The sequence below is a fragment of the Salmo salar genome, chromosome ssa21 (assembly GCF_905237065.1).
Source record: "Salmo salar chromosome ssa21, Ssal_v3.1, whole genome shotgun sequence".
In the NCBI taxonomy this organism is placed as follows: Eukaryota; Metazoa; Chordata; class Actinopteri; order Salmoniformes; family Salmonidae; genus Salmo; species Salmo salar.
The window spans coordinates 994,052-1,021,060 of NC_059462.1; the positions used below are offsets into that span (position 1 = coordinate 994,052).

General features: G+C 42.7%; 1 protein-coding gene across 17 annotated transcripts in view; it reads right to left on the reverse strand.

The window, feature by feature from the left end:
- Positions 1–20,030, reverse strand: part of LOC106581618 (LIM domain only protein 7) — a 115,588-nt gene extending 95,558 nt beyond the window's left edge. For 5 of the 17 annotated variants that reach the window (XM_045704978.1, XM_045704985.1, XM_045704984.1 and 2 more), the window contains exon 1: positions 2,825–3,131. In XM_045704978.1, coding sequence (XP_045560934.1) covers positions 2,825–2,831 — 7 coding nt within the window. In that variant the 5' untranslated portion in view covers positions 2,832–3,131. Of the gene's footprint in view, positions 1–2,824; positions 3,136–16,933; positions 17,004–19,663 lie in introns of those variants that run through there. The other 12 variants (XM_045704982.1, XM_045704983.1, XM_045704977.1 and 9 more) reach the window with 7 other exon arrangements.
- Positions 20,031–27,009: the final 6,979 nt, after the last annotated feature.

Genomic DNA, 27,009 nt, shown 5'->3' on the forward strand with positions numbered 1-27,009 from the left:
GACAAACCATTTCTGTATGGACCTCGCTTTGTGAACAGGGGCATTGCCATGCTGAAAGGGCCTTCCAAGCTGTTGCCACAAAGTTGGATGCACAGAATAATCTAGAATGTCATTGCACGCTTTAACGTTAAGATTTCCGTTCACTGGAACTAAGGGACCTAGCCCGAGCCATGAAAAACAGCCCCAGACCATTATTCCTCCTCCACCAAACTTTACAGTTGGCACTATGCATTGGGGCAGGTAGCATTCTCCTGGCATCCGCCAAACCCAGATTCGACCGTCGGACTGCCAGATGGTGAAGCGTGAATTTTTACTCCAGAGAACACCAATGCAAGGTTTACACCACTCCAGCCGATGATTAGCATTGCACATGGTGATCTTAGGTTTGTGTGCTGCTTGGGCATGGAAACCCATTTCATGAAGCTCCCGACGAACAGTTCTTGTGCTGACGTTGCTTCCAGAGGCAGTTTGGAAATCAGAAGATTTGGTTGTTGCTCCTACACACTCCTAGCAACGTTGTTGCTCCTACACGTTTCCAATTCACAATAACAGCACAGTTGACCGGGGCACCTCTAGCAGAGCAGAAATTTGACGAACTGACTTGTTGGAAAGGTTGCATCTTATAAGGGTGATTTCAGTAAGGCCATTCTACTGCCAATGTGTGTCTATGGAGATTGCATGGCTGTGTGCTCAATTTTATACACCTGTCAACTACGGGTGTGCCTGAAATAGCAGAATCCACAAATTTTAAGGAGTGTCCACATACTTTTGTATTAATAGTGTATGTGTTTCTCCATGCTACGTCCGTGGTGAATGTATTTAAGCGGACGGTCTCTACCTCCCGCCACCTCACCTCCTCCCTGAGACACACCTGTGTGAAAACTAAACAGGTTGTTCGACATACCGCATGCACCTCTGCCCAGTGCGTAGGTGAGAAGGAGAACAACACAGAAACTGTAAACATACGCGCAAACACACCTTTTTTTTTTGTATTTTCCATTACCTATATAATTATTAACACTGCATTATTAGGAGAGCTCTTAAGAAATCACTGTACTGTTTTACACATGTTATCAAAATGTTTTGCATGTCATCAAATCAAGTTTTCAAAATATATAACTTTCAAAATACAGAAACATCATATGATGTTTACATACACAAAGTTGACTGTGCCTTTAAACAGCTTGGAAAATTCCAGAAAATGATGTCATGGCTTTAGAAGCTTCTGATATGCAATTGACGTCATTTGAGCCAATTGGAGGTGTACCTGGATGTATTTCAAGGCCTACTGTCAAACTCAATGCCTCGTTGCTTGACATCATGGGAAAATCAAAAGAAATCAGCCAAGACCTCAGAAAATAAATTGTAGACCCCACAAGTCTGGTTCATCCTTGGGAGCAATTTCCAAACATCTGAAGGTACCACGTTCATATGTACAAACAATAGTACGCAAGTATAAACACCATGGGACCACGCAGCCATCATACCGCTCAGGAAGGAGACGCGTTCTGTCTCCTAGAGATTAACCTAATTTGCTGCGAAAAGTGCAAATCAATCTCAGAACAACAACATAGGACTTGTGAAGATGCTGGAGGAAACAGGTACAAAAATATCTATATCCACAGTAAAACGAGTCCTATATCGACATAACCTGAAAGGCCGCTCAGCAAGGAAGAAGCCACTGCTCCAAAACTGCCATAAAAAAGACAGACTACAGTTTGCAACTGCACATGGGGACAAAGATCATACTTTTTGGAGAAATATCCTCTGGTCTGATGAAACAAAAATAGAACTGTTTGGCCATAAGGACCATTGTTATGTTTGGAGGAAAAAGGGGGAGGCTTGCAAGCCGAAGAACAGCATCTCAACCGTGAAGCACGGGGGTGGCAGCATCATGTTGTGGGGGTGCTTTGCTGCAGGATGGATTGGTGCACTTCACAAAATAGATGGCATCATGAGGCAGGAAAATTATGTGGATATATTGAAGCAAAATCTCAACACATCAGTCAGGAAGTTAAAGCTTGGTCGCAAATGGGTTTCCCAAATGGACAATGACCCCAAGCATACTTCCAAAGTTGTGGAAAAATGGCTTAAGGACAACAAAGTCAAGGTATTGGAGTAGCCATCACAAAGCCCTGACCTCATTCCTATAGAAAATGTGTGGGCAGAACTGAAAAAGCGTGTGCGAGCAAGGAGGCCTACAAACCTGACTCAGTTACACCAGCTCTGTCAGGAGGAATGGGCCAAAATTCACCCAACTTATTGTGGGAAGCTTGTCGAAGGCAACCCGAAACGTTTGACCCAAGTTAAACAATTTAAAGGCAATGCTACCAAATACTAATTGAGTGTATGTCAACTTCTGACCCACTGGGGGGAATGTGATGAAAGAAATAAAAGCTGAAATAAATCATTCTCTCTACTATTATTCTGACATTTCACATTCTTAAAATAAAGTGGTGATCCTAACTGACCTAAGACAGGGAATTTTTACTAAGATTAAATGTCAGGAATTGTGAAAAACTGAGTTTAAATGTATTTGGCTAAGGTGTATGTAAACTTCCAACTTCAACTGTAGATAGATACACGTTCACCCCAGTCACGCACACACACACTTGCACACCCAAGGAAGTATCTATCCAAAGTCTAGTTAGGAGAAAGGCGAGTCTCTCGCACTGTTCAAAGTTAGTCTCATAACGATCCAGTCACAGATCAGTCATAGACGAAAAAATGAATTTTCAACAGTCAATAGACAAAAATTGAATTATTATATTGTCATCGGTATGTAAATATGTGTAATCTGTGTATCATATGTAGCAGCACTTACTTGACATCGACTCTACTGGATGTGTCTTGGAGGTCTCCTGGGCAAAAGAGCTGTGCCTCTTTTAGTCTGAGGAAGACTATAACATTGTCCTGTAGACAGACAGACAGCCAGGACTGAGAGACTGATAGGTAGAGAGGTGTGTCCACCTTCAGTCACCGTCAATAATCACTCAGGAATTCTCTGGCAGATGTGACACGCAACAGTTCGACACTTCACTGCTGCATCTAAAGTTCATACCACCAGGAAGAACTGAGAAGGGGGCAGGTAGGAGCGTGTGTGCGTAGCAAATAGAGAGTGGCAATGCAGAACACACAAACACAGGTAGGCTAGGCAGCAGCAAATTAACAGCTCCAGAACTACCTGTGGGAGTGTGTGGGCCGGTCAAAGGGGCAGGGTTTTTGGAACTAAGAAGAATGACATCAGAGCTACATACTAGTCCCACCCCCCACCAGCCCCAGTCATGCAAAGCAGAGCTGCCACCTAGTGAGTGTAGTCTACAACCTGTAATACACTTTCTCTAACACGTCTCTCCCTCTCCTCCCATGCTGTAGAATACCTGTGGAATCTCAGGGGTGGATGATTATTTTGGAAACATGCGGTTGCCATGTAACAAGAGGTCAGGTGACTGAAACTAACAGCCAAATATTCCCTGTGAGCGACTATTAGGGAGTGGAGAAAATATTCTCTTCCTGGATTCAAAAAAATAGACTTCGATTTGGAATAGACAACAATACTGCTCTGCGTAGATTCAGAGTGCATCTGAGATCTGTATTGCAGTACTATCAAGTACTTGTATACCATTGGCATATTTTTATTTGCACAAAAATAAGGTAATTTTGGTTTTGAACACAGTCATATGATACCTGGTATAGAAAAGTACAATCTTAAGTGAGTACATGGGGAGCTCTCTCTTTGCAGGTGATCTGGTTCAAACCACTGATACAGGTCTGGTCACCCTGTGGTGCTGTGGATAACATGTCATTATGTCTCCAGAGAAACCTAAAAGATCCTAAAGGTCCTATTTATAGAATTACTACAGCTCAAAATCACCCCAAAGGACTTTATATTTTTTTAAGTCCATATTGATACAGACAACCATTGATTTAGAAGTATTAAACCCATACGGAAGCCTAATATATTCACATATTAAAAATACAAACGTAATAGAGTGCATTCAGAGAGTATTCAGACACCTTGACTTTCTCGACATTTTGTTACGTTACAGCCTTATTCTAAAATGGATTCAATTATTTATTTTTATATTACAAATAAACAATACCTTATTTATATAAGTATTCAGACCCTTTGCTATGATACTCGAAATTGAGCTCAGGTGCATCCTGTTTCCATTGAGGATCATTGGAGATGTTTCTACAACTTGGAGTCCACCTGTGATAAATTCAATTGATTGGACATGATTTGGAAAGGTACACACCTGTCTATATAAGGTCCCACAGTTGACAGTGCATGTCAGAGCAAAAACCAAGCCATGATGTCGAAGGAATTGTCTGTTAGAGCTCTGAGACAGGATTGTGTCGAGGCACAGAAGGGTACCAAAACATTTTTGCAGCATTGAAGGTCCCCAAGAACACAGTGGCCTACATCATTCTTAAATGGAAGAAGTTTGGAACAACCAAGACCCTTCCTAGAGCCTTGGCCAGGGAGGTGACCAAGAACCTGACAGTCACTCTGACAGAGCTCTAGAGTTCCTCTGTGGAGATGGGAGAACCTTCCAGAAGGACAACCATCTCTGCAGCACTCCACCAAATCAGGCCTTTATGGTAGAGTTTCCAGACGGAAGCCACTTCTCAGTAAAAGGCAGATGAAAGCCCACTTTTAGTTTGTCAAAAGGCACCTAAAGACTCTCAGAACATGAGAAACAAGATTCTCTGGTCTGATGAAACCAAGATTGAACTCTTTGGCCTGAATGCCAAGAGTCACGTCTGGAAGAAACCTGGCACCATCCCTACGGTGAGGCATGGTGGTGGCAGCATCATGCTGTGGGGATGTTTTTCAGCAGCATGGACTGGGAGACTAGTCAGGGTCGAGGGAAAGATGAACGGAGCAAACTACAGAGAGATCCTTGATGAAAACCTGCTCCAGAGCGCTCAGGACCTCAGACTGGGGGCGAATGTTCAGCTTCCAACATGACAACGACCGTAAGCACACAGCCAAGACAACGTAGGAGTGGCTTCGGGACAAGTCTCTGAATGTCCTTGAGTGGCCCAGCCAGAGCCCGGACTTAAACCCGATCTAACATCTCTGGAGAGACCTGAAAATAGCTGTTCTCCAAAGCTCCCCGTCCAACCTGACAGAGTTTGAGAGGATTTGCAGAGAAGAATGGGAGAACCTCCCCAAATACAGGTGTGCCAAGCTTGTGGTGTCATACCCAAGAAGACTCGAGGCTGCCAAAGATGCTTCAACAAAAGTACTGAGTAAAGGGCTGAATACTTATATAAATGTGATATTTCCGGGTTTTTTTAATTTTAGAATAAGGCTGCAGCGTAACAAAATGTGGAAAAAGTCAAGGGGTCTGAATACTTTCCATAGGCACTGCATGTAAGTTCAACGTACCAGAACACTCAAAATATTTTCCCACTCACTTGCTCTTCAAGAAACTTAGGGAGTTCATTACAGTATACCTCTCAAGATAAAACTCAATCATATTAACTCTTGAGAAGAGACATCTAATACTCTTAGCAATTTGTCGAGTGGAGATGGTTATTTGGAGAAAATGGGAGTATACCAACTATTGTCCAATCTCTATACTCTTTTTTAGAGATAAAACATTTTCTTAATGACTTGTGGAGAGCATATACTTAGGCCTAACTATTTCTGGAGAACAGACATACATTTCATTATTTGTAAAAAAGGAGCGATAGTGCTCTTTAACTATTTGAAGAAAACAGATGCTCCCCAGCAAGGTTATTATAGTTGTGTTTTTATATTCATTTTAGTTTACATTTATTTTAAAAAAATAATCAGTTTAGTTTTCAGTTTAGCATGGAAGGCTAGGAGCCATTTACTTGTTGTATAGTTTTTGGGCCACTGTGGGGCAGTAATACATAAGTGAAGTCATAGGCTAAGTTAGGGTTAAAGGTATACTCAGCGAGATGATGTAGATGCACGAAGTAAACAGTAGTAATGGGTCAATTTTCGCAATAACCAGGAGCGTTGAAGCGTGAGGCTAAACTTAGCTGTTTTGGTCCTGTAGCTACCACGTTGTAGCAGCTTGAAGCACACCGGTGCACATGCGCAGATACTCTGTGTGACCGTGTGAGAGCAAAGTCTTGCATCTTGCTCATATCAATGGTCGCTTTCAAATTGATCACTTTTGTCAAGTTGGTGACCAAATGTGTTGCATTCTGGGGATAATTGTTAGACTTGCACGAACTAGACTGCAAGTAAGTATCTGCAATTGCTCTTCACCTACTTCATAAAAATTCCTGACATGGCAGATTTGGACAGGACAAAAATGACAGATGTGGTGTTGTGCTCGTGCACATAATTGCATTACCCGACCTCCCCCAGTAAAACGTCCGAATAGGGTTTAAGAGTCAGAGACTGTTGATGGTAAATGTTGATTGTATTTGTTTAACTCTGTGCTAAAGTACCGGAAAATACCACTAACATCACCACCGATCCCCCATTACCTCAGCAGCATCTGTTTTAATGGGCACCAAACAACCTGGCTCTGGTGGAGTGAGGCATAGTTCTGGGGGAGTACACTGGTTGGTAAGTACCGTGTTTACTGTTGACTATTTACACCCATAGCTCTCTAGTTTGGGTGCCAGCCTGGATGCCGGTCTGTTTCTGCTTCAGCCTTCACGTTCGTTCTAATGCCAAACAATTTGTTTGGAGTAGTTCCCAGTAGTTCCCAGGTACCCCCGGACGTAGTGTTCATTAGGGCACTATGGTTTTAAAAAGCTTGCTACCGAAAATGTGTGTTTATTATTGACGAGTCCAGGTAGTCTGTCCCCGTTTCAATACATTTTTATCCCTTGTTTAGAGCTTAATGAACACAACCCAGGAAAAAAAATCAGCCTCTTCTCAGTCCTCCTCAGAGCAGTTGCACATAATTACAACGAACCCCCTTGGCTGCTGTTTGGATGACGAACCTGAGTATAAAAAGCAGTATTTTGTAAGCTTTTAAAACGTTTGTTTCCCAGTAGGGGTGTGACCGTTTAAACAACATTGGGATTGTTAACGTTTAGAAAAAAACGTAACCTAAACCCCCCCCAAAAAAATAAATCACACTGCAGTTATTACAAAGTTACCATTAACAGGACCCGATCATCATCATAAAGGGAACAAAATAAATAAACAAATACCTAACACAACAATGCTGTAATGTTTTTAGGAGGAGATGTGAATCTTTCAAATTATTTGGCATGGATATAAAGCGCTCCCCACGTCATCGTCATTAACAGTTGGAAAAATGGCAGTGTGAGACAGGGTCGCAACAGCAGTGAAGTCGTGTATGGCAATACTTTGAGAAGTTAAATGAGAAGGTCAGGAAATGCAAACTTTGAGGTGGAATTGAGCTACAGTGGCAGAACAGGTGCAATGCTTAACCATCTGAAAGGGAGGCACCGTGAGCCCCAACCCATTGCTAGCAGCAGTACGATAAAGGATGGAGTGAGAAAATCACAGTGCTGAATTACAGAAATTATTCCAGTTGATATGCAGCCATTGTCAATGGTAGAGGATGTCGGCTTCAACGCCCTGACGGCATATCTAGAACCAGACTACAAGATGCCATGTCGAAAAAGCGTGATGGCCCGGATGGAGAAATTGTACAATGATTGCCCTGCAAGTACAAAGCGCAAGCTCTCAAACACCATACATAGCATAAACAACAGATTGTTGGATGTCTATGAACACACTTGTATATCACTGCAATGAGCCATCACATTGATAAGAAGGGGGACATGAAGTCCCATGACAACCGAGAACATGGAGTAGAGGCACACACCAGAGAAGCTAAAACAACATTAACTACCATGGTTGTTGAGTGGGTGGGGGTCAGCAGTAAGTGCCGTCTGGTAGCCAGGTCTGTGGTAGATTGAACTGCATTGCCCCCTAGCCGTCATAAGCAGGACCATTATCTGAATTGTGAATGATTTTTAAACTAAGATTATTATTTTTACAATTGTCACATCCCTAGTTCCCAGACTTTTAAAAATGTTTCCTGTGAGCCAAGAAGTAAACATATCAAATAAAATGTTTATTGGTCGCGTACACAATTTTGCAGATGTTATCGCAGTTGGAGCGAAATGCTTATGTTTATAGCTCCAACAATGCAGCAATATCTTGCAATACAAAAACAACACACTTTATCCAAAAGTAAAAAAATATCCAGAAATTAAAGACAAATGTATCAGAATGAGCAATGTCAGAGTCCAGAATATAAATAAATATATATATTTATGTGAATGGTGTGTATAGACAAAATAGACAGTATATGGATAAAAAAGGGGTGTAGCTACATATGATGAGCCATGAATATAATAAAGTATATACATACAGTACCAGTCAAACGTTTGGACACCTACTCATTCCAGGGTTTTTTGTTATTTTGACTATTTTCTACATTATAGAATAATACTGTCTGCCATCTGCCCGGTACATTTGAAACTGGGATTCATCCGCGAAGAGCACACTTCTCCAGCAAGCCTGTGGCCATCAAAGTGAGCATTTTCCCACTGAAGTCAGTTATGACACCAAACTGTAATAAGCTTTTTGTGCATATTGAACCTTTCTGGGTTCTTTTATTTCATCTCATAAAACATGGGACCAACACTTAACATGTTGAATTTAAATTTTTGTTCAGTGTAGTTGATTACCTACTAAGTTTAATATATTTTTGAATATTGTTGAATAATGTTTTAATGTCTGGATTCCGTCTGCATTTTCTGCAGATTTTATAGGACCCTGCACTCCACCAGTGCTCTCACCTCCTCCCGGTAGGCTGTCTTGTCACTGTTGTTAATCAGGCCTACCGCTGTTGTGTCGTTAGCAAACTTGACTGAGTTCGAGACGTGTATGGCCACACAGTCATGAGTTAACAGGGAGTACAGGAGGGGGGTGAGCACACACCCCTGTGGGGCCCCCCGTGTTGAACATCAGTGTGGAGGAGGTGTTGTTGCCTACCTTCACCACCTGTGGTCGGGCCCATCAGGAATTCCAGGACCCAGTTGCCCAGGGAGGGATTCAGACCCAGGGCCCTGAGCTTAGTGATGATCTTGTTCTATGCTTCTAATCAGGACACGGTGGCCTCAGATTCAGGTTCCTTCCCACCATTAGGAAATGTCTGCCTGGTTTTTGTTGTACCCTTTTCACACTATTTTAAAAAATAAATAAAAAAGTCCAGAAATGCTAGAATGAAGAAAAAAAACAAACATCCATGCTGAAAATGAGCATGTTTGACAATGTTAGTTAAGTTTAATCTCCACTCATTGATGAAAAAAAATCCCCGTACTCTCACACTGCAGATACAACAATCACCCTTTCCAGGTTTCGGTTTTGATTGAACAATGCATTTAGCACAGCTGGCATCCCACAATTTAAGGAGTGCTCCAATGTGTCCACTGGTCTTTCAGGCTGCTCCCATTTCACTACACTTATTAGTGTGGATGAATATGTAGGGAGACAGTTTAGTGGAGCAGACAGGTAGTTCTTCCCAGCACCTACAGTATACCTCCAAGCATGTCAGCTGTCAACACGACTCCAATACTTCTTAACTCCTCAGATCTTACCAAAGCATTCTGCACAGACATACTATAGCCCCAATGCATTGGGAGAGAGATTGCAGTTGAACTAGAATGAACTGTCAAATGCTGATATTTGATGTGACGGAATGTTTTTGAATGTAAAGTACAGTAACCTAGGGATGGGCATTCGAAATTATTTCACTATTCGAATAATCTAGATAGTCGAAAATTATTATTTTTTTATCTCTACTCTTGACCAATCAGAATGATGCAAAATGCCACAACAGCAGACAATGAGCAGTTTCAGGGGGCTATTCCGGTAGCTGTTGGCTAACATCAGCCTAGGTTAACCTGTTATGGCTAGGGGGCAGTATTTTCACGGCTGGATAAAAAACGTACCCGATTTAATCTGGTTACTACTCCTGCCCAGTAACTAGAATATGCATATAATTATTGGCTTTGGATAGAAAACACTCCAAAGTTTCTAAAACTGTTTGAATGGTGTCTGTGAGTATAACAGAACTCAAATGGCAGGTCAAAACCTGAGAGATTCCTTTACAGGAAGTGGCCTGTCTGACCATTTCTTGAACTTCTTTTCCATCTCTATCTTTTACAAAGGATCTCTGCTCTAACGTGACACTTCCTATGTCTTCCATGGGCGCTCAAAGCCCGGGAAAAAACAGAATGTCGTCATCCCAGCCCCAGGCTGAAACACATTATCGCCTTTCTCAAGTGGCCAATCAAGGGACTGTGGGCATTAGGCGCATGCCCTGGCCGCCCCCGTCTTTGTGATTTTTCCTCTGTTTGCCGAAAAGGAGATTCCCGGTCGGAATATTATCGCTTTTTTACGAGATAAATTGCATAAAAATTGATTTTAAACAGCGGTTGACATGCTTCGAAGTACGGTAATGGAATATTTAGAATTTTTTTGTCACGAATTTCGCCATGCGCACGACCCTGATTTACCATTTCGGATAGTGTCTGGGACGCACGAACAAAACGCCGCTATTCGGATATAACAATGGATTATTTTGGACCAAACCAACATTTGTTATTGAAGTAGCAGTCCTGGGAGTGCATTCTGACGAAGACAACAAAAGGTAATCAAACTTTTATAATAGTAAATCTGATATTGGTGAAGGCTAAACTTGCCGGGTGTCTAAATAGCTAGCCCGTGATGGCTGGGCTATGTACTTAGAATATTGCAAAATGTGCTTTCACCAAAAAGCTATTTTAAAATTGGACATATCGAGTGCATAGAGGAGTTCTGTATCTATAATTCTTAAAATAATTGTTATGCTTTTTGTGAACGTTTATCGTGAGTAATTTAGTAAATTGTTAGCAAATTCCCCGGAAGTTTGCGGGGGGTATGCTAGTTCTGAACGTCACATGCTAATGTAAAAAGCAGTTTTTTGATATAAATATGAACTTGATTGAACAAAACATGCATGTATTGTATAACATAATGTCCTAGGTGTGTCATCTGATGAAGATCATCAAAGGTTAGTGCTGCATTTAGCTGTCTTCTGGGTTTTTGTGACATTATATGCTAGCTTGAAAAATGGGTGTCTGATTATTTCTGGCTTGGTACTCTGCTGACATAATCTAATGTTTTGCTTTCGCTGTAAAGCCTTTTTGAAATCGGACAGTGTGGTTAGATAAAGGAGAGTCTTGTCTTTAAAATGCTGTGAAATAGTCATATGTTTGAAAAATTGAAGTTTTTGTATTTTTGAGGAATTTGTAATTCGCGCCACGCCTATCATTGGATATTGGAGCAGGTGTTCCGCTAGCGGAACGTCTAGATGTAAGAGGTTTTAACAGCAACAGTGAAAGAATAATGTTCAGCATCATAAAATTGATTCTGTTCCCCAAAAAGTTTTTTGTTGAGTGTTTTGCATTGATCTGTGTCAGGTCCTGTGAATCTTCCATTGATGCTCACTTGTAGGCTAATCACTAGTGGGGTAAATAGCATACCGTTGTCAAGTTTCAATATCACATGATGCTCACTTGTAGGCTAATCACTAGTGGGGTAAATAGCATACCGTTGTCAAGTTTCAATGTCACATGATGCTCACTTGTAGGCTAATCACTAGTGAGGTAAATAGCATATCGTTGTCAAGTTTCAAGTTTTAATGTCACATGCACAAGTACAGTGAAATGCCTCTTGCAAGCTCTAACCCCAACAATGCAGTAATTAATAACAATAACATTTTAAAAAAACAACAAGGAAGAACAAAAACACACAAGATATTGTTAGAACACAATAAATGAAGCATACTATGCAAACGGTCAGGGCTGACCGAAGGGCTAAATGCGCTATGAAAATAAAATGCCTTTCAATGTAAAACTCTAAATCCATAGAGAGAAAATGAGATTGATAAGAAAACAATCACTTTGTGTGTCCTCAGAACTGTATTAACAGTGAGCAACTGTAAACAATATCAAAATCACTTGACATCTTTAGCAGCAGTAGCTCAATGTGCCATAGGCTACATAAAGACTAGATTCTAAAGTTTGTTGTGTTATTAAATTAAGCATTTCAAATGACACGGTATTCGGACCCCTTGACGTTTTCCACATAGTTACGTTACAGCCTTATTCTAAAAATGATTAAATAGTTGTTTTTTCCTCATCAATCTACAAACAATACCCATAATGACAAAGCGAAAACAGAAATACCTTATTTACATAAATATTTAGACCCTATGCTATGAGACATGAAATTGAGCTTAGGTGCATCCTGTTTCCATTGATCATCATTGAGATGTTTCTACAACTTGAATGGAGTCCACCTGTGGTAAATTAATTTGATTGGACATGATTTGGAAAGGCGCACACCTGTCTATATAAGGTCCCACAGTTGACAGTACATGTCAGAGCAAAAACCAAGCCATGAGGTCGAAGGTATCGTCCGTAGAGCTCCGAGACAGGATTGTGTCGAGGCACAGATCTTGGGAAGGGAACCAAAACATTTCTGCAGCATTGATGATCCCCAAGAACACAGTGGCCACCATCATTCTTAAATGGAAGAAATTTGGAACCACCAAGACTCTTCCTAGAGCTGGCTGGCCCAGCCAGAACAATCGGGGGAGAAGGGCCTTGGTCAGGGAGGTGACCAACAACACGGTTGTCACTCATAGCGCTCCAGAGTTCATCTGTGGAGATGAGAGAACCTTCCAGAAGGACAACCATCTCTGCAGCACTCCATAGGCCTATATGGTAGAGTGGCCAGACGGAAGCCACTCCTCAGTAAAAGGCATAGATGAGAGCCCACTTGGAGTTTGCCAAAAGGCACCTAAACAACTCTCAGACCATGAGAAACAAGATTCTCTGGTCTGCTGAAACCAGGATTGAACTCTTTGGCCTGAATGCCAAGCGTCACGTCTGCAGGAAACCTGGCACCATCCCTACGATGAATCATGGTGATGGCAGCATCATGCTGTGGGGATGTTTTTCAGTGGCAGGGACTTGGAGACTAGTCAGGATCGAGGGAAAGATCAACGGAGCAAAGCACAGAGACATCCTTGATGAAAACCTGCTCCAGAGTGCTCAAGACCTCAAACTGGGGCAAAGGTTCAACTTCAAAACAGGAGAACAACCATAAGCACACAGCCAAGACAACACAGGAGTAGCTTCGGAACAAGTCTCTGAATGTCCTTGAGTGGCCCAGCCACAGCCCGGATTTGAATCAGATCAAACATCTCCTGAGGGCCCTGAAAATAGCTCCCCATGACAGCGCTTGAGAGGATCTGCAGAGAAGAATGGGAGAAACTATTCAAATACAGTTGTGCCAAGCCTGTAGCGTCATACCCAAGAAGAATCAAGGCTGTAATTGCTGCCAAAGGTGCTTCAACAAAGTAATGAGTAAAGGGTCTGAATACTTATGTAAATGTTGTACACTGCTCAAAAAGATAAAGGGAACACTAAAATAACACATCCTAGATCTGAATGAATGAAATAATCTTATTAAATACTTTTTTCTTTACATAGTTGAATGTGCTGCCAACAAAATCACACAAAAATAATCAATGGAAATCCAATTTATCAACCCATGGAGATCTGGATTTGGAGTCACACTCAAAATTAAAGTGGAAAACCACACTACAGGCTGATCCAACTTTGATGTAATGTCCTTAAAACAAGTCAAAATGAGGCTCAGTAGTGTGTGTGGCCTCCAGGTGCCTGTATGACCTCCCTACAATGCCTGGGCATGTTCCTGATGAGGTGGCGGATGGTCTCCTGAGGGATCTCCTTCCAGACCTGGACTAAAGCATCCGCCAACTCCTGGACAGTCTGTGGTGCAACATGGCGTTGGTGGATGGAGCGAGACATGATGTCCCAGATGTGCTCAATTGGATTCAGGTCTGGGGAACGGGCGGGCCAGTCCATAGCATCAATGCCTTCCTCTTGCAGGAACTGCTGACACACTCCAGCCACATGAGGTCTAGCATTGTCTTGCATTAGGAGGAACCCAGGGCCAACCGCACCAGCATATAATCTCACAAGGGGTCTGAGGATCTCATCTCGGTACCTAATGGCAGTCAGGCTACCTCTGGCAAGCACATGAGGGCTGTGCGGCCCCCCAAAGAAATGCCACCCCACACCATGACTGACCCACCGCCAAACCGGTCATGCTGGAGGATGTTGCAGGCAGCAGAACGTTGTCCACGGCGTCTCCAGACTCTGTCACGTCTGTCACGTGCTCAGTGTGAACCTGCTTTCATCTGTGAAGAGCACAGGGCGCCAGTGGCGAATTTGCCAATCTTGGTGTTCTCTGGCAAATGCCAAACGTCCTGCACGGTGTTGGGCTGTAAGCACAACCCACACCTGTGGACGTTGGGCCCTCATACCACCCTCATGGAGTCTGTTTCTGACCGTTTGAGCAGACACATGCACATTTGTGGCCTGCTGGAGGTCATTTTGCAGGGCTCTGGCACTGCTCCTCCTGCTCCTCCTTGCACAAAGGCGGTGGTAGCGGTCCTGCTGCTGGGTTGTTGCTCTCCTACGGCCTCCTCCACGTCTCCTGATGTACTGGCCTGTCTCCTGGTAGCGCCTCCATGCTCTGGACACTACGCTGACAGACACAGCAAACCTTCTTGCCACAGCTCGCATTGATGTGCCATCCTGGATGAGCTGCACTACCTGAGCCACTTGTGTGGGTTGTAGACTCCGTCTCATGCTACCACTAGAGTGAAAGCACCGCCAGCATTCAAAAGTGACCAAAACATCAGCCAGGAAGCATAGGAACTGAGAAGTGGTCTGTGCAGAACCACTCCTTTATTGGGGGTGTCTTGCTAATTGCCTATAATTTCCACCTGTTGTCTATTCCATTTGCACAACAGCATGTGAAATGTATTGTCAATCAGTGTTGCTTCCTAAGTGAACAGTTTGATTTCACAGAAGTGTGATTGACTTGGAGTTACATTGTTTTGTTTAAGTGTTCCCTTTATTTTTTTGAGCAGTATATTTCCGTTTTTTTATATACATTTGCAAACATTTCTAAAAAACATTTTTTGCTTTGTCATTATGGGGTATTGTGTGTAGATAAAACACAGTTGAGTTCGGAAGTTTACATACACTTATGTTGAGTCATTAAAACTTGTTTTTCAACAAATCCACAAATGTCTTGTTAACAAACAATGGTTTTGGCAAGTCGGTTAGGACATCTACTTTGTGCATGACACAAGTAATTTTTCCAACAACTGTTTACAGACAGATTATTTTACTTATAATTCACTGTATCACAATTCCAGTGGGTCAGAAGTTTACATACACTAAGTTGACTGTGCCTTTAAACAGCTTGGAAAATCCCAGAAAATGATGTCATGGCTTTAGAAGCTTCTGATAGGCTAATTGACATCATTTGAGTCAATTGGAGGTGTACCTGTGGATGCATTTCAAGGCCTACCTTGAAATTCAGTGCCTCTTTGCTTGACATCATCCTTGGGAGCAATTTGCAAACGCCTGAAGGTACCACGTTCATCTGTACAAACAATAGTACGCAGGTATAAACACCATGGGACCACGCAGCCGTCATACCGCTCAGGAAGGAGACGCGTTCTGTCTCCTAGAGATGAACCTACATTGCTGCGAAAAGTGCAAATCAATCCCAGAACAACAGCAAAGTACCTTGTGAAGATGCTGGAGGAAACAGGTACAAAAATATCTATATCCACAGTAAAACAAGTCCTATATCGACATAACCTGAAAAGGCCGCTCAGCAAGGTAGAAGCCACTGCTCCAAAACCGCCATAAAAAAAACCAGACTACGGTTTGCAACTGCACATGGGGACAAATATCGTACTTTTTGGAGAAATGTCCTCTGGTCTGATGAAACAAAAATAGAACTGTTTGGCCATAATGACCATCGTTATGTTTGGAGGAAAAAGGGGGAGGCTTGCAAGCTGAAGAATACCATCCCAACCGTGAAGGACGGTGTGACAGCATCATGTTGTGGGGGTGCTTTGCTGCAGGAGGGACTGGTGCACTTCACAAAATAGATGGCATCATGAGGCAGGAAAATTATGTGGATATATTGAAGCAACATCTCAAGACATTGGTCCGGACGTTAAAGCTTGGTCACAAATGGGTCTTCCAAATGGACGATGACCCCAAGCATACTTCCAAAGTTGTGGCAAAATGGCTTGAGGAATACAAAGTCAAGGTATTGGAGTGGCCATCACAAAGCCCTGACCTCAATCCCATAGAACAATTGTGGACAGAACTGAAAAAGTGTGTGCGAGCAAGGAGGCCTACAAACCTGACTCAGTTACACCAGCTCTGTCAGGAGGAATGGGCCAAAATTCACCCAACTTATTGTGGGAAGCTTGTGGAAGGCTACCCGAAACATTTGACCCAAGTTACCAAATACTAATTGAGTGAATGTAAACTTCTGACCCACTGGTAATGTGACGAAAGAAATAAAAGCTGAAATAAATCATTCTCTATACTATTATTCTGACATTTCACATTCTTAAAATAAAGTGGTGATCCTAACTGACCTAAAACAGGAAATATTTACTCGGATTAAATGTCAAGAATTGTGAAAAACTGAGTTTAAATGTATTTGGCTAAGGTGTATGTAAACTTCCGACTTCAACTCTATATCTACTCAATCAATATTAGTGTAAGGCTGTAACGTAACAGAATGTGGAAAAAGTCAAGAGGTCTGAATACTTTCCGAAGGCACTGTATATGACAAATACTTGAAGTATATTTTTTAAGCTGTCAGTATTTTATGTTTTTGAAAGTATTTGAGCTGAACTTGATTTAGCTTGGCGTTTCGACTTCTGGGACTATTCCATTGGCTTCAAATTAAATTAAGTGCTTGAAAGTATTTTACATAGGTCTTTGACCTAGCTCTGCTTTGAATATGAAGGATGCGAATGGCACTCACCAGTCCAGCAATCGGTGTGGAGAGTCTGTTCACCCTCTTGATGATGCCTGGTTTGATCCTGTTGATCAGACTGGATGGAGAGAACGAGAGAGAGAGAGAGAAATAGTAAGAGAGTGGTCATCGGTTGCTTGCTTGGTTCTGATTAGAGGGGTTGAGGAACACAAACAGTGACAATTGTCTGTGTGTGCTGCATGCGTTTACGATTTCCTTTAAAATTGTGGCCACCTGGCTCCAATTTACTAAATGGCCACGGCGCTACAAGGGAAACAGGCTGAGTTTGCGTCCCAAATGGCACCCTATTCCCTATATATTGGCCTATAGGGCTCTGGTCAAAATAAGTGCCCTATGTAGGAAATGGGATGCCATTTGAGAAATGGGCCGGGTCTCTAATGCAGAAAACCTGCAAACATGCCCCGCTCTCTTGAAACAACCCATTTCACTACAACACCCACCTCTCACTTAGACTGGTCCCAGATCTGTTTGTCCTGTAGCTAACTTCTATGGGCGTTGCCATGGCAATACAGCATCTGGGACCAGGCTACCTTTCACACTCACTCTCCCTCTCTTCTAGAAAACAGTGTAAACTCCTATGGTGACATCATGGGGTATTACAGTGTAATCAGAGGCTTAACTTTTGGTAACTAAGGCCTGTTCACCCTTATATAATAAGCAGGTGTGGCCAGAGAGCAATGCTCCTATAGTAGCAATAGGTTAGGACCACACCGAATGTGCTATGGCAGTTTCTTTTAACTCCTACTGAATTATTTGGGTATCAAGAGCTGCCTTAATTCAAATGGAATAATATAGTTGAACATAAGACAAAACATGAACAGCAACTGCACAATAAAATGTACAGACAATGTTGAGAAGGAAGTGATAAGCACATTCCATCCCTTCCTGCAGATTACCGCCATGTATCCAGCTCCTTGGGTTGGACATGAGGGGAGGACAGGAGAGGGAGAACAGTAGTGGGGGGGGGGCTGAGAGGTAAGCTGGGGAGGGTAGAGAGGGAGGAGAGGGAAGGGGAGGAGAGGGAAGAGAGGAGAGAAGAAAGGAGAGGAAAAGCAGTGTTCAGAGTCATTTAACTTCCAGTCAATTCAGGAAGTACACTGAAATTACAATTACAATTCTCTTCAATGCTTTTCAATGTGGAACATTAGGAATTTGAATTTTATTTACTTTCTAAATTGAAATGGAATTGACCCCAAACCTGATTTGTTTTTTTATTTTATCTTTCTCACTTTATAATTTTATGGGAAGGACTTTTTTTGTATGAAATGTGTGACTTGATTTTATTTAAGAACAGAGGAGAGGAGCCGAGAGAAGAGAAAAGCTGGCAGACACGGAGGTTCCAACTTTAATGTTAAGTTTTGCTCTTACTAATGATCTAGGAGAGTGTGAAACACTGACCTTTGTGATCAGGTCATTGTAATGAGAAATTGAAACATGAAGAAACAATCCATCTAGGAAAATGGATGTTAAACATAGAAGTGTGATGGTGTAATGAGTTTGATAAGATTTATATGATCAAGTATCACCATTTGTGATGCCTTGTTGTGCCATTGCTGATTAGGTTAAGCCAACAATGGTTTGATAGTTCATGGCTTCATCAGTCAGTAAACATAACTACTACACAATGCAGTTCTCACATAATACATGGGTTATTTTGTAGCCTGGTCCCTGATGCGTTTGTGCTGTCTTGCCAACGCCTGAGGTTATTGTATTGCAAAACATGACAACTACCATAGGAGTTGACAATTAAGCACAAACAGATCTGGGACCAGGCTAATAGTACTTAAGACTACTTCCATAGAAATTGAGAAAACATTGAGAAGTGCCTGACTGACTACGTGTCTGCCATTCTCCTGAGGGTGGTAAAAAGTCGAGTCAGGTTGAGATCAGCAGAATGAGGGTCTGTCTGTCTGTGCTTTAGAGTGAACCGCCCAAGTGGTCAGGGAGATTTAGCAATGGCCTGTGGTAATTACAGCCCTCTTCTGAGTCACTGAAACAACACCATGGTGTAAGGGCACAGCAATAAAAAACACACAAACAGAGAGAGAGAAGATGCACGCATGCACACAACCTTTTCATAACGTCATGCTAACATCTTCCACATGAGTTAAGTGTTCTCAAATTCATCAAGGTTAATCCAGCACTGCTTTGCTTTCCACTGTGGTTTCAGCTACAGCGATCCCAATTACTCTACAGCCTATCACCCCACCCCTTTCATTAAAGAAGCCAAGATGGCACCCAGCCCGCTCCATCCCAATCACATTTGTCTCAAAGGCAAAACCATCCACCTTTAAAATACATTACAAGACATCATAGCAAAACAAGACAGGACAGGGAACTCAATTATCTTTGTGGGGTTCTCCTAGTAACATTCTGCTCTGGGAAAGCTAAGTAACAAGACATCATAGCAAAACAAGACGGGACAGGGAACTAAATTATCTTTGTGGGGTTCTCCTAGTAACATTCTGCTCTGGGAAATCTAAGTAACAAGACATCATAGCAAAACAAGACGGGACAGAGCAGAATATGACATTCAAACACTAACAATAGAACCTTTGGTTTGGTATCTTACATGTAAGTCAAAAGGTGGTTTAACACATTCTACAGTTAATTCGTCACTGGGAAATCTCAGTAACACTACTTCACATGGAAGAAGTAGAGGTCTGGGGGAGGGGCAGAGAGGGAGGAGAGAGACCTGGGATAAGCAGGAGTACTTACTCACACAACAAAACTCAGTTTTCCAGTGCAGATCGGAAGTTGTTGCTCCAAAATGTTTTCTTGGTTACTCCCTGTAAATGGGATGAAAAGACGGATACAGAGTGAAAGGGAGAGAGAGACTTAGTTAACCTAGAGAAGAAAGTTAGGATGTAGACAACAGTAGAAGGAGGAAGCTCTGCGTTGTTCTTTCCTTCTAGGCCTCCTCTACTAAATTCCTGCAGAGTGAAAGTTCAGTTCAGGTTTCAGAGTCTGAGTCAGTGAGTAATTTAGTGTGTTTTCTCCTATAAAAAGGTCCCCAGTAAACAGAAAAGGGGAGAGCTATAAACTGTTCTGAAGCCAGCCAGGCAGACCACAGGGACTATAAGCTAGCATCTAGAGTAAAGAGGAACACACACACACAATGTTACAGCCTCATGCCTTTCCCATGATCTCAAACCACTGCTGCAGGAACACAGAGCAAGAGAAACAGGCCATTGTTGTGGTCAAAACACACAGACTGGAACACACATAGGGTTGCACATTTTGGGGAATATTCAGAGGTGGAAACTTTCCGTGGGAATTAACGGAATATATGGGAATTAACGGAAATATATGCAAATCAATATTAATACCATTTAAATGTAGATGTTTATTGCATTGGATATAGTTACCATATCATATGGAGACAGAAACATAAACCTTTTACCATATCATATGGAGACAGAAACATAAACCTTTTACCATATCATATGGAGACAGAAACATAAACCTTTTACCTTATCATAAGTAGACATAATTGCAAATTATAAAATCCTACCAATAGAAATAAAAAACGATTTAGTTACGAATTGAACTTTAATTAAATTAGTTGACATGGGATGATTTCACTGAACATCAAAAGGGAAAATTGAATGATCCCCAATGATCCATCATATCTCCCAAAAACATTTTCGACATACATCTGTAAAAAGCTTTGCTTGTCTTCCTCGCAGGCTTCCATGTCTTCTCCCTGGACCTCCTCAATCTCCACCTCTTGAACATCAGACTCTGAGGCCTCATCTTCACTGTCACCTTTCAACCTTGTTGAGGATGGCTTGTTTGTCAGGCTTAAAAAAACTCACATTTGCCCAGATGGACACCACTTTTTCAACCCTTGTATTGGTCAGCCTGTAGCATGCTTTGGTGTGTGTTCCCAAACAAGGACTAGTTGCGCTCTGAGGCGGCTGATGTTGGTGGGATTTGGAGGATGATGGAGGCAACAGGGGAAAGAGCCTCAGATCCACAAAGTCCCTTCCACCAGGTGGCTGATGAGATATGATGGCACGACTGCCATATTGCATTTCCATCCCAAAGCCCTTGCTTGGAAGTGTACTTTGCCAGACCGATCCTCTTGATGGGGCTGTCCATATCGGCAGACTGTGATATGGCCATTTTTTGGAGAGACTCCTTCCCCTCCAGGAGACTGTCAAACATGATGACAACACCATTCCAATGGGTGTTGCTGAGCAGCTTCAATGTGGTGCCCTTATTCTTCTCACTTTGTTTGGTGAGGTAAATTGCTGCTATAACTTGATCACACTTCACATATCTAACCATTTTCTTGGCTCTCTTGTAGAGTGTATCCATTGTTTTCAGTGCCATGATGTCCTTGAGGAGGAGATTCAATGCATGAGCAGCACAGCCAATGGGTGTGATGTGAGGGTAGGACCTCTCCACTTTAGACCAATCAGCCTTCAAGTTCGTAGCATTGTCTGTCACCAATGCAAATACCTTCTGTGGTCCAAGGTCATTGATGACTGCCTTCATATCTTTTGCAATGTAGAGACCGGTGTGTCTGTTGTCCCTTGTGTCTGTGCTCTTGTAGAATACTGGTTGAGGGGTGGAGATGATGTCGTTAATTATTCTTGGCCCACAAACATTCGACCACCCATCAGAGATGACTGCAATACAGTCTGCTTTCTCTATAATTTGCTTGACCTTCACTTGAACTCTTTTGAGCTCTGCATCCAGCAAATTAGTAGATAAAGCATGTCTGGTTGGAGGGGTGTATGCTGGGCGAAGAACATTCAGAAATCTCTTCCAATACACATTGCCTGTGAGCATCAGAGGTGACCCAGTTGCATACACAGCTCGAGCAAGACATTCATCAGCATTTCTCTGACTACGTTCCTCCATTGAGTCAAAGAAACTTCTGATTCCAGGAGGACCATGAGCTGTTGCTATCGATAAGGTGTCTGATTCATCATTTTTACCTCGAATAGAAGTAGAGGGACATTTGTTAGAGGTTGCTTGTTGTGAGCCCCGAGGAAACTTTATGCACTTGGCCAGATGATTCTGCATCTTTGTTGCATTCTTCACATATGATTTGGCACAGTATTTGCAAATGTACACAGCTTTTCCTCCTACATTAGCTGCAGTGAAATATCTCTACACATCAGATAGTGCCTGTGGCATTTTCCTGTAAAGATTATAAATACAATTAGTAAAAAATAAATACAATTCCATGTACAGATACATAGTTAAGCAGTTAGATTAAACAACTCCTTTGTAAGATAAATGTTTTAAAATGAAACATGTATGGAAACAGGTGAATTAACACACCTCAGTTAGCAGACTCAAGCAAGCTAAAACCCACATGGTAGCAAAAACGAGCTATTAGAAATTGTTAACAAGTTAGAAATTATTTAAACACACTTTTCTGTAGGCTACTAGTTAACAAAAAATAATGTATGTTATATAAAATATATTCACCCCACCCAGTATTGTAATCAAAACTTACCAGAAAGCATGTAGTCCTTGGCTCAGACAGTGTAGTAGTATGGGCTCAATAGCATCTCATTAGTGTGCAAGAGCTTGAGAATCAGCTGTACATGTGATGGAAGAGTGCACTGCACATGTGATGGCACTGTGCATGCAGAGGGTAGCAATTCCATTAAATTGGGGATAGTTTAAACAAAATATGCCACAAGACCTAGAATTGCCTTTTGCACACACGTGCAAAAGCACGGACAGACACACAGGCACATGCACACAGACACACGCAAAAAGGAAGAACAGGCCCTACCCACCCAGACCTGCCAGTGAGGTCTCAGGGATCAGTCAGGGCATGCCCCAATCCATTGTTCCCTTCCCATTTAAAGTGCACCTTCAAAAAGGACACTCACTGAAAGAACAGCACAATGGACAGAGGGGCCAAATATAAGGGCAACACACGCTGTTATTTTCAGATTGGGTCCAGTTACGCACCCAAATCACCTCCCTGGGAAACCGAGTTCTAGTCTGAAATGGTTACTCAGTCATTCCTACTAAATGTCACATCACATTGGCTATTAGGTAAGGGATAAAAGCCGACATTCAGTACATTATCTAAGGGATAACTGTAACTGGCGTGCAGCGCCTATATCAGATGGTGTTGCGTTGTGTTCTTTATTGATAGCTCTTGATCACAGGGCAAAAAGAAAGGGGGCATCAGGGCTGGACGTCGTACAGGTCATATACACTATATATACACACAAAAGTATGTGGACATCCCTTCAAATGAGTGGATTTGGCCATTTCAGCCACACACATTGCTGACAGGCATATAAAATAGAGCACAAAGCCATGCAATCTCCATAGTTAAACATTGGCAGCAGAATGGCCTTACTGAAGAGCTCAGTGACATTCAACGTGGCACCGTCATAGGATGCCACCTTTCCAACAAGTCAGTTGGCCGAGCAACTGCACACAAACCTCAGATCACCATGTGCAATGCCAAGTGTCGGTTGAGTGTTATAAAGCTCGCCACCATTGAATCCCGCTTCACTATCTGGCAGTCCGACAGACGAATCTGGGTTTGGTGGATGCCAGCAGAATGCTACCTGCCCCAATGCATAGTACCAGCTGTAAAGTTTGGTGGAAGAGGAATAATGATCTGGGGCTGTTTTTCATGGTTCAGCCTGGACCCCTTAGTTCTAGTGAATGGAAATCGTAACGCTACAGCATACAATGACATTCTTGACAATTCTGTGCTTCCAACTTTGTGGCAACAGTTTGGGGAAGGCCCTTTCATGTTTCAGCATGACAATGCCCCGTGTACAAAGCGAGGTCCATACAGAAATGACTGGCCGGCACAGAGCCCTGACCTCAACTCCATCACACACCTTCGGGATGAATTGGAAAGCCGACTGCGAGCCAGGCCAAATCACCCAACCTCACGAATGCTCATGGCTGAATGGAATCAAGTCACCGCAGCAATGTTCCAACATCTAGTGGAAAGCCTTCCCAGAAGAGTGGAGGCTGTAATAGCAGCAAGGGGGAGACCAACTTCATATTAATGCCCATGATTTTGAAATGAGATGTCTGACGAGCAGGTGTCCACATACTTTTGGTCATGTAGTGTAATTGCTGTGCCTCCCCTCATTCAGATGGAAACAGCTCTGAACGAGCTCACGCAAGCAGCGCTGATGTTACACACAGGGCCCAACAAAATACCAGTAGGAAGTCAACCAAAAACAAATGAGGAAAAATTGGCTATTTGGTGAATACTGATCACAGTTTACTAACTCCAGTTACATAATTAACGAGGGGCTATGCGTTCTATGGAAAATAATGAACGACGCAGAAGTTGTGTTCCACAACGCAATAGCATTGCATTCTTTTCCAGAGAATGCAGAGCCCAGAGTTGACTGTGTTCATTTGCCAGTATAAATGTGTTCAACATTCACTGAAGTAGCTAGCAAGTTACCAAATAAACAGACTTGGTAGTTTAGCTAGCCAAACCATCAGTCCTAGCTTGCTATTATGAAAATGTAATTCAACAATGCCAATAATATTTTCAATTCAACTTTTGCTTTCAAAAGCAGCTCAAACATAGAACATGTAAGAATAACTATAGCCATTTAATTCTACCGTTCGGATATACAGTGAGTTATTGGGAAATAATGCACACTCTAGAATGCTCTTCAAGCCAATAAGATACGAGTATTCAACAATGCCATGGGCTGCATTCCAAACATTTAAAGGACACACCCTCTCCCCTCAAATTAAGTGGACACTTCTGATGACGTATCATGACGTATGATGAGTTGACACTTGCAGGGCAAGGGAGGAATCAATACATTTTTAAAAGGACCGCCCTTGCCCGGAAATTCATCACTCCTTTGACATACGGTTTGTGCTTTCAGTCATGGTAGCTGTTGTGTGTGCTAGAAGACAACGCATCCGCAGACATTGATTACTAGCCATCCGAAGATATCAGGTAAATTGAAAATGATGTAGAAGTGTGATGTCAGGGAAAGTTGTATACAATAGCTAACGTTTCCAAAAGCTAACCAACCAAAAACATCATTACTTTTACAAGACGTGTTTGTGCCGTCATGTGCATTAGTACTGTAGCACAATTTCTAAATTATTTACATTTGTTTTTACTTACAATTGTATGTTGACTTCTCCATATTGATGTGGGTTATTAGTTTTGGCTGACTTTTCTTAGCAGATGTACAATCATAACGAATTGAATTATGGGGCGTTTCAGGCCCCGGAGTGAACAGAACTGTACACTCGCACACTATCAAAAACGAGGGCTGAGGGCCTTACGTTGCCAACCCCCCATGCTTTGCTAATTGTTTGGACCAACGGCAAAGATGGCCGTGGGGATTCCCCCAAGGGCATACGGAGTGGGTAAGTGGAGGAGGGTATGTCTTTTACGTGTTTGGAACACAGCTCTGATTTAACTTGGGACATTTTTTTATTTATTTTTTATTTCACCTTTATTTAACCAGGTAGGCTAGTTGAGAACAAGTTCTCATTTACAACTGCGACCTGGCCAAGATAAAGCAAAGCAGTGTGACACAGACAACAACACATTGAGTAAACAATAAAAAGAGACTGAAAATAAAATTGAAATATACTGCTAAAAAAAAAGGGAACACTTAAACAACACATCCTAGATCTGAATGAAAGAAATAATCTTATGAAATACTTTTTTCTTTACATAGTTGAATGTGCTGCCAACAAAATCACACAAAAATAATCAATGGAAATCCAATTTATCAACCCATGGAGGTCTTGATTTGGAGTCACACTCAAAATTAAAGTGGAAAACCACACTACAGGCTGATCCAACTTTGATGTAATGTCCGTAAAACAAGTCAAAATGAGGCTCAGTAGTGTGTGTGGCCTCCACGTGCCTGTATGACCTCCCTACAACGCCTGGGCATGCTCCTGATGAGGTGGCGGATGGTCTCCTGAGGGATCTCCTCCCAGACCTGGACTAAAGCATCCGCCAACTCCTGGACAGTCTGTGGTGCAACGTGGCGTTGGTGGATGGAGCGAGACATGATGTCCCAGATGTGCTCAATTGGATTCAGGTCTGGGCCAGTCCATAGCATCAATGCCTTCCTCTTGCAGGAACTGCTGACACACTCCAGCCACATGAGGTCTAGCATTGTCTTGCATTAGGAGGAACCCAGGGCCAACCGCACCAGCATATGGTCTCACAAGGGGTCTGAGGATCTCATCTCGGTACCTAATGGCAGTCAGGCTACCTCTGGCGAGCACATGGAGGGCTGTGTGGCCCCCCAAAGAAATGCCACCCCACACCATGACTGACCCACTGCCAAACCGGTCATGCTGGAGGATGTTGCAGGCAGCAGAACATTCTCCACGGCGTCTCCAGACTCTGTCACGTCTGTCACATGTGCTCAGTGTGAACCTGCTTTCATCTGTGAAGAGCACAGGGCGCCAGTGGCGAATTTGCCAATCTTGGTGTTCTCTAGCAAATGCCAAACGTCCTGCACGGTGTTGGGCTGTAAGCACAACCCCCACCTGTGGACGTCGGGCCCTCATACCACCCTCATGGAGCCTGTTTCTGACCGTTTGAGCAGACACATGCACATTTGTGGCCTACTGGAGGTCATTTTGCAGGGCTCTGGCAGTGCTCCTCCTGCTCCTCCTTGCACAAAGGCGGAGGTAGCGGTCCTGCTGCTGGGTTGTTGCTCTCCTACGGCCTCCTCCACGTCTCCTGATGTATTGGCCTGTCTCCTGGTAGCGCCTCCATGCTCTGGACACTATGCTGACAGACACAGCAAACCTTCTTGCCACAGCTCGCATTGATGTGCCATCCTGGATGAGCTGCACTACCTGAGCCACTTGTGTGGGTTGTAGACTCCGTCTCATGCTACCACTAGAGTGAAAGCACCGCCAGCATTCAAAAGTGACCAAAACATCAGCCAGGAAGCATAGGAACTGAGAAGTGGTCTGTGGTCTCCACCTGCAGAACCACTTCTTTATTGGGGGTGTCTTGCTAATTGCCTATAATTTCCACCTGTTGTCTATTCCATTTGCACAACAGCATGTGAAATGTATTGTCAATCAGTGTTGCTTCC